An 8,423-nucleotide genomic window follows, 5' to 3' on the forward strand; every position below is an offset into this window, starting at 1 on the left:
ATTTATAAATAAGATTATTGCCAGTAGATTTATTTGTCTAGCATGATAATTTCATTGATGAATCCATCAATGACTATATTCCTAATGGAATGACCATCATGATAGAAATCATCATTGACATTTTTCCATCGGCTAATATATTTTTATTTTGTCCAAAATCTCAATTCATGCAACAGGCGAGGTGAGGATTTAAAACTCCACCGAATTTTTCAAGAAAGAAGAGGAGAGACATGTCGAATTTTCATGGTGGCCAATTGCCCATTTCACCAGCTCTGGTTAAACCTAGAAACAATTGATGTGATTCAAAGCTAGCAGCAGCAGAGCCATGTTCAATGCCCTATAAATACATGGAATCATCTTGGTCTCCAAATCTTTCTATTAATTTATTCACTTCATCGACAGACGCAGCAGTTATCTGGAAACCCAACTTGGACTGCATCGGTTCCCTGGTCTTTCTAGCTTCATTTTTTAGGTCAATAATTCCACGTGTACGGTCCTCGTTCTCTGAAATCTTTTTTTTTCCCTCCCCGTCCTCGCTGCTAAAGGTTCGTGATTGATTATATATATGACTTCCATGATTAAGAAATAAAGCTAAAGGCAAGCGAATCAAGCAGAGAGCGTAACTCTACGACAGAATCACATTTATGTTCTTCTTCAAATCTTTTTTTTTTTCTTGGCGGTAACAATATTTTTCAGTCAAATTTTACACGATCCATCCAAACAAGGAGAGCATATCTATCAAGATAGGTCTAAAATAGCACATATGCCTCTCTCTTTTTCATATGTAGATAAGTTAAATCTTTTTCATGCTCAAAGGTAGCTTTTTTAGAAGGTGTTTGGAATGGTATTTTTTTTAGATTTAATTTTTTTTTATTAAGATTATTTTTTATTTTTGTGGGTTGTCTTTATGTTTTATGTCAAAAACATTTTTTTAAAAAATAAAAAATATATTTCAATAAATTTCCGAGTAAAAAAACACTTTAAAAAAATAATTATTACCGTATTTTTAAACACGAGTTGATAAATTAAAGATATGATCTTCTTGAAAAATCAATAACAAAACTTGAATATATATATTCCCCGTTTGAATCAATCCTTAGAGCATTGTTTATATGTTTTTTTATATATAAAAATTATTGAGTTTTTTTATCAATATAAATATCTCTTCTTCTTTTTTAAGGAGTTCAAAAGTTTTATTATTTTTAGAATTCAGTCCATCCAAAGATGGCAATTACCTCCCAATAAAAGAGGTTGTGGGTTTTCTAAAATACTTGGAGATAAGAAGTCTAGGATACTGTTTGGTAATGTGGCTGCGGATGAGGTTTACCAGTAGCCACACATTTTAATGTTTGGTAAAGAAAACAAAACTAATTTTGCTTGGTAGGGCCCATTAATTTTTGCTACCTAGCCGCAGGATTGGAGAATTTCGCTGCTTCTCATGGTTATTTTTAGAAACAGTGGAGCCATGCTTTACTGTCGCAATGTTTCAGTTTTTTTTTTTTTGAAAAAACCATTGAGAAAAGTTTAGTTTTTTTTTCCCTCGAAAAACCAATGTAGTTAATTGTGAACAATATTTTTTTTTGTTTTTTTAAAATTAATTTAAGGTGAATTAAATTTACGCGTACTGTAATCTCAATTTTATTCCTGATAATATTTTACCTAATTTTATTGCACGCTCAAAAAATCATGGAAACTATATGGAAACTATAGTTCTGTCGAATGACTTTTGTACGTAAAGAAATTGTAAATTTTTTTAAAAAAATTGTGTTTTACTCTAAAAACTAGTATTTAATATTATTTAATTACACTGCATAAATTAAAAAAGATATCGTATGATGACGTAGCATTTGTGGAATTTGATCGCAATTCCAATAATAAAGATATCACAATCTTTATTATTTAATAACACTACATAAATTAAAAAATTCAGTTTTTATTGTTACGTGCTTAAGAAACCATAAAAAATATAGTCATTGTTGGATAGATTTCGTATGTAATAACATTGCACATAGTTTAATGGAATAATAAAAAAAATATTTGATATCAATATTATTTATTTCATGATGTAATAACAGTAGTTAAATCTACAATATTTAAATTAAAAATCATTAATATATATATATATATATATTAATTATTTTATAACCTCAATTTGAAAAAGCATTTTTTTAATTAAACACATTAAACTATTTTTTTGTTCAACTTTAATTTCAATCACAGTTTTAACCAAACATATATTTTTTTCAAATCAACCTCAACTAAAAGTACTTTTTTATAAAACAACTTTTTTAAAACCACAACCATAACAACAACCGCAATACCAAACACACTCTAAATAAGCATGGATTTGCCAAGTAATTCTAAAAACAATTATTGTTTTAAAGAGTGTATATAATCGGCTGTATAAACCATGAAGGTCGTAATGATCTTTAAATTATTAATAATCAAAAACACAAATAAGTTTTTATTGAGCATGTACATACAAAAAAAAAAAAAAAAAATTAATCAATAAACCTTCAGGATTTAATTCCTTCTAAACTATAAAGTTTAGAAGCAATAAATTATAAAAATACCTAAACAAATATATATTTGTGATGACGGGTAACATTTCATATCCTTAGAAATTAGCACTGGAAAAAAAATCAATAAAAATATATATATTTATTTACAAGAGTATTATTATATTCGTGATAAAAACTATACAACCCCTGAAAGTTAAAAACAACTAAAATGCTACTAGAGCAGTACTAAATTATTTTAATAAAAAAAAATTCGTTGGCTCTATTTGAAAAAAAGAGTCCTTGCTAGTTTTCATGTAATTATAAAAATGCCATAAATTACAATATTTAGCAATAATTTCCAACCACATTCAAGCATGCAATATCAAGCGAAAAATTCAACATCCTCCCCAACATATCCTCTTTTATTTTCACCAAATTTCATCAAATAAACATGTCAAACCTGGAAAAATTCTACATTTCCTTTTCAAATAAAGCAACCCAACCAATTTTCATCATAACTTATAAATAACATCTCAAAAACTCCTATTCCAGTTTCACCAAATTTCCACAATCAACACAACCACAATACAAAGTTATTACAAACATGACATTATCTTATCACGTGTTAATAGCATACAAAGTTGGTACAATTTGAATGGACTAAAAATCAAAAATATAAAATGCATGAAATGTGGGGGGAGCTACAATCAGGATATCAAAAATAGGAGTTATTAAAAACAAGTTATTTTATATGTGCAGTAATAAGTCATGTGAAAATATTTTTATTTACTGGTACAAATCTATAAATAAAATTAAATTAACCACAAGAAAGGAAGAAGGTGTTAATGATGCTCACCGAAGTGAGGAAATTAAAAGATGAATTAGATAGAGTCTACATCAAGAATCACAATCTAGAAATTACATTAGCAAGAGGAAATTCTTTTTCATGGGTCTGGTGTGGCCTTGGCCTCCCAAAGTTTTGAAGATTTTTCGAAATCCCCCCTGAGGTTGCATATGATTTTAAATAAATTCTACAAAATGCCCCCTCGAATTAAAAGTTATACACAATCTTGTCCTCCCAAATGCCACGTCCTGAACTAGTCCCTGTCTTTTATACAAGAAAGACGGGAAAATGGCTGCCAAGCTAAGCTGTGTGAGATCTCAATCAACACCCGTACCTCGGAGAATATCTATGCGGCAACATCAGCTACAGCAGTGTCTTAAGCACTACACCGTAACGTGGAGTGTTTAGAGGAATGGCAGGAGAGCAAAGCATCTGTGAACATTCAAAGAAGGGGTGAAGTTGCATGTGTTTTGCTTTCAGAGAAAGCTACCTCTTAGTGCTTTTGCGTTGGAACAACAGCAAAGGAAAGACATATAATATTAATATACAAAAGGGAAGGCTATTAAACCACCAGCATTATTCTGGTGTTGACCCCACCTGGTATGATACAGCTTGTTGCATATAAATACAGCTTCAACATTTAACGAGAACAGGCAAAAACCTCATCCTTGTTCTGTTCCTCTCCGGTGGTTTATATCCCCAGGCTTCCAGCTTTTACTCCGGTGACACGCCTTGGTCAGCACAGGATTCATGGCTAAGGAAGCAGAATTGAAGGTTCAAATTCTTGAAAACATCTCCACGTGCATGTTTCTTCAGTTTTGTACTCTTAGAATCGCCTCGGCTTTCTTTTGTTTTTGATTTATACCTCGCTAACAAGGAAGGTCTAAAACCAAGTTTCATTTTACTTCGCTTCAGAAGATTGAGCTCAAGGTATCTGTCAACTGCTGTGATGGCTGCAAGAGGAAAGTTAAGAAGGCCTTGCAAGGTGTTGAAGGTAATGAAAAGAGTAGTGCCTCAGAAAGTTCGTGTCCATTTTTCGTGAAGAGTCTTTCCCCCCCTCCCAGGCTAATTTGGATGAAACTTTGGTTTCAGGTGTTCTAAAGACCGAAATCGATCCACTGCATCCCAAGGTGACAGTCCTGGGAAATGTGAATCCACAAATTTTAATCAAAAGACTCTTGAAAACTGGAAAACAAGCAGAACTGTGGAGTAGTGGGAATCAGAATGCGGGAAAAGAAAAGAAAGAAGCGGATATGCTGGTTGAAAAAGAGAAAGACAAGTCAAAATCTGAGTGTGAGCAAACGAAGTCTCCAGATTCATGTGTCAAGGTAACTGACAAGAACAGAGAGACTAAAAATGGTGGGGATGGAGGTGAGAATAAAGCTTCAAAGGACTATAATGAGACAGAAGTCAGTGTTAAGTCTAGCACTCCTGAAGTGGTTAAAAGTGAAAATCCTGTCCCTCCACGTCCAGAAGTCGACAATTTCAGGACTTACAATCAATATTGTTACAAGGTTGAGCCTTACGCAATTGCACTTCCCTTTTATGCCATTCCTCCGTACACTGTTCCTCCTGTGAACCCCACAGGTTTTGGTCAGGAATACTTCCTTTACGAGAGGCCAGTATTTCAACCACCAGTCCAGACGCCAACAGTAAGAGTTGAGGATTACTTCAGCGATGAAAATACTGTGGGATGCCATGTGATGTGAGACCTCCGCACCATGCACTGAAGATCAGCAGAAAGGGGTGACCAGCTCACTCGCATTGACTCGACTGAATGGGATAGTTAGCTAGCATTTTTGTAGTCCGTCTAATGAGTTTCTTTCTTTCTTCTTTTTGTGTTTTTTTTTTTTCTTCTCTTCTTTTCAGGCAAATAGAACTTTTCTTATGCAAATTACTGTAATACTTGAAACTTTCTCCCAGCTACTTTGAGCTCGTCTCTGTTCCAGGTTTTTTCTCCATGGATGTTCGCAAAGCTCTGCTCTGCTTCACTCCCACTAGCCCCCAGGAACCATTTTGGAGGAATCCTGGCCCCCAATCTCTTCTAAGGCCGAGACCAAAAGTGATTCGTATAACAGATGACTTGTTCAGGGATTTTGTATGAAGTTTTCAGCAAGGTTTTTAAAAATACTAATAGAGGATTCCTTCGATTTTATATAGAGAACAGCTAGAGGCATCCCAATTTCCCTTCGATTTTATATAGTCAACAGCTAGAGGCATCCCAATTTCCCGGTAATATTATTGCTGAGCAAAAGCCACAATTGTTTATTGAAAAAGTTGCACTAAAACATTCCATCTTAGCTTAAGTGCCCCATAACCCAAAAGCAAATACCAAATCTAACTAATGAAGGTGGTCATTTTCCACCTCTAATCCACCTTTGGAACAAATTCTGGCACTTGGGACTTCTGTAGAATAGAAAGATTTTGACCGAGTTGCGAAGACATTTTACATTCAAATCAAGCTAGACAACCATAAAATCTAATATGCCGGCATATTCTGGGTTAGCTATTCAAGCAAACAGTAAAGATGGACTCATTAGAGGTGGGCAGAAGTGCTATTCCTGCATTTGTCTATTATGAAAGAGAGCAGCGAACAATATACAACAGTTCATATCCGCGTGCCAAAGTCAAGCCATGGTTACACGCACTCTGGTTTGGATCTGTACACTATCTTACTACAAGACATTAATGAGAGGAAACAGAGCTTTTGGTAGATGTAAAAACAAATCTAGAAGAAAACATAAAACAGAGATCATTTAGAGTAAGATTATCCACAATTGCCAGCAGCTATAACAGAAATAGCACAATATATAATGTTGATGGTGACAAAGTTGAATGCTGCCAACTGCATGAACCCCGTTCTAGAGCTGCCAACACAACCTTCCATTGCCCTGAAAAACATAATTGTAGTCCCCTTCTAACAGTGAACTGACTAGACTAACCTGCATATATCCAACAAACCTTATTTGACTCATCTAACCAGCTATCGATGCTATCCCAAGTTCGTCCTTCATAATGTTATCATGCAAGTGACAAAATATTTGCTCCACCACCTTGACCGAAAACAATTTTCCCACACCATCCATACAGCCTTATTTAAAACCAACATATCCCGCCCATACCTCAATCACATAATGTAACATCTCCAAACCTACACCTGTACTGAGGAACACTAAACTAGTGAGAAATGGCAAGCTTACGAGCTTTGCAATATCAGATGATACGAAGATAACACTTGCTGCTACTGCTCAACATTGAAAAACCTCCAATACATTACCCAATTGCACTTTTACCAGTTACAGAAGACGAGTCTGAAATGCCTAATTCATTGCAAGACCAAATTTATGTTGTGGTATGGTCCTTAATCACTTCATTGCGCAAAGTATCAAGCAATAATTCCTACATTTGAAACTGCAACCAATCTCCATCTTACCACACGAAAGAAAATCTTGAATTCTTCAATTCAGAATGACCTCAGCTACAATCATAAATCATAATGGTAGTATCCCACAAAAGCTTGTCTCTTATACAACAAGATAACAGAGAGGAAGGGACATAAAGACCATAATGCAGGAAATCATGTAAACTATAAAGCATAGCAGCCCATAGCTGCGAGCCTCCTCTACAAAAATCTAAGGAGAGAACAGAAATTCAATATAACAACTTCTCTTCATCTTCCTAATCGATATCCTACAATCAATTGATAGTTGAACCACAAATTACCATTATACTACTCTACTAGTCCAAGTTTCTTTAGATTATTGAACGAGCTGGTTCAGTTTCCTAATTTTTGCAAATCGAAGGGGTAAAGACACGAGAATAATATTAAGATACACAAACCACTAGTATAAAAAAAAAAATTAAGAAGTTAGATTTTAAAAGAACAGTCAGATAGCAACAACTAACTTCAGCGTTTTTATTTTTCGTTTTATTTTACCACAACGGAGGTTCTACATAGAAAAACTAAAGTCCTGCCTAGCAAATTCGATCAAACCCTGAGAATTTGAAGCTTGGTAGAGAAAGCAATAGCAACCCAATCAGGCTGCGAAGACGACCACTGAAGCTGCTCGATTTCAGCACCAGCAGTGTAAGCAAGAATGGGGTCCAATCCACCCTCAACAGGCTGACCCATCGAAGAAAGATCCCAAATCAATGCCTGTGAATCATCCCCAGCAGTACAAATGTGGCAAGAACTATGAGGGGCCCAAGCAACAGCATTAACACTAGCATGATGCCTCTGCAATTCCACCACTGGAAGAGTTGGGAAGCGAATATCCAACACCACAACCTTAGCACTGTCCATGATGATCGTCGCCATGTACCTCGGATCCTGCTTGTTCCAACCTAGTCTCACCAAAGGCGTGTCGGGCTCCGAACTCTCGTAGATTATCGTCGAGTGCTCCTTATCCCGTAAATCGAAAACCCTAACCGACCCGTCGGCTGAAACCGAAGCGAAAACCCCAACACCACCCCATGCGATGTCGTATACCTCCTTGTCGTGAGCGATTAACTGTGTATCAACAGTCTCCTTCTCGATATCCCAGATGGTGCATGTCGTGTCGATGCTGGATGTCCCAATTCGCCGAGGCTCCGCCTCGTTCCAGTCAAAGGAAGTCAAAGGCCCGCAAAACTCGCTGTTCTTGTTGCCGTTTAACAGGCTTTTGAGCTCCACGCGCGGCTGTTCATCGTTTATGCGCCACACGCGCAGGAAGTCGCTGGACGTTGCGAGGAGGTCAGGTTTTTGGCACTCCTTGTCTGGAATGAAAATGGTCTTCGTAGGTGGATAAGGGTGCTCGAAAGACAGGTTCGGGTCGGATCGGATCTCTCCGTTGGAGTCATCCAGCTGAACAATCTCGACCCGGTTTGGGTACTGTTCTAGGAGGCTGGCTATGGCAAGGCGGTACTTCTTGTCACGGCGGACGCTCCAGTTCATAGCGTAGATGTGCCATGGTGCCTCGTACGTGTAGATCTCAGATCGTTTTTGTTGCTCGTCCGACCCGTCTTGATTCGGATCGCTGCTAGCTCCCATTTTCTGTACTGGAAAAAAAAAAATAACCAAAAAAAAAAAAACCCGCAGC

At 36.3% G+C, this 8,423-nt stretch overlaps 2 protein-coding genes across 2 annotated transcripts; one reads left to right on the forward strand and one right to left on the reverse strand.

The window, feature by feature from the left end:
* Positions 1–3,994: 3,994 nt before the first annotated feature.
* On the forward strand, positions 3,995–5,515 carry LOC118041835 (uncharacterized). Its single transcript, XM_035049349.2, has 3 exons — positions 3,995–4,119; positions 4,261–4,339; positions 4,438–5,515. The coding sequence occupies exons 1-3, from the start codon at positions 4,096–4,098 to the stop codon at positions 5,052–5,054; spliced, it is 720 nt and encodes a 239-aa protein (XP_034905240.1). The 5' UTR covers positions 3,995–4,095; the 3' UTR covers positions 5,055–5,515.
* A 1,678-nt stretch (positions 5,516–7,193) lies between these two features.
* On the reverse strand, positions 7,194–8,423 carry LOC118041834 (WD repeat-containing protein LWD1). Its single transcript, XM_035049348.2, has one exon. It carries the CDS (start codon positions 8,372–8,374, stop codon positions 7,334–7,336), a length of 1,041 nt encoding a protein of 346 aa, XP_034905239.1. The 5' UTR covers positions 8,375–8,423; the 3' UTR covers positions 7,194–7,333.

This window comes from Populus alba, chromosome 14, assembly GCF_005239225.2.
Source record: "Populus alba chromosome 14, ASM523922v2, whole genome shotgun sequence".
Lineage (NCBI taxonomy): Eukaryota > Viridiplantae > Streptophyta > Magnoliopsida > Malpighiales > Salicaceae > Populus > Populus alba.

Excerpts from the sequence above, each read along its gene's own strand:
- LOC118041834 (XM_035049348.2), bottom strand. The coding sequence starts at position 8,374 with ATGGGAGCTAGCAGCGATCCGAATCAAGACGGGTCGGACGAGCAACAA.
- LOC118041835 (XM_035049349.2), top strand. The coding sequence starts at position 4,096 with ATGGCTAAGGAAGCAGAATTGAAG. Across the intron at positions 4,120-4,260 it reads CTAAGGAAGCAGAATTGAAG|AAGATTGAGCTCAAGGTATC; the intron begins GTTCAAATTCTT and ends ACTTCGCTTCAG. Across the intron at positions 4,340-4,437 it reads GGCCTTGCAAGGTGTTGAAG|GTGTTCTAAAGACCGAAATC; the intron begins GTAATGAAAAGA and ends CTTTGGTTTCAG.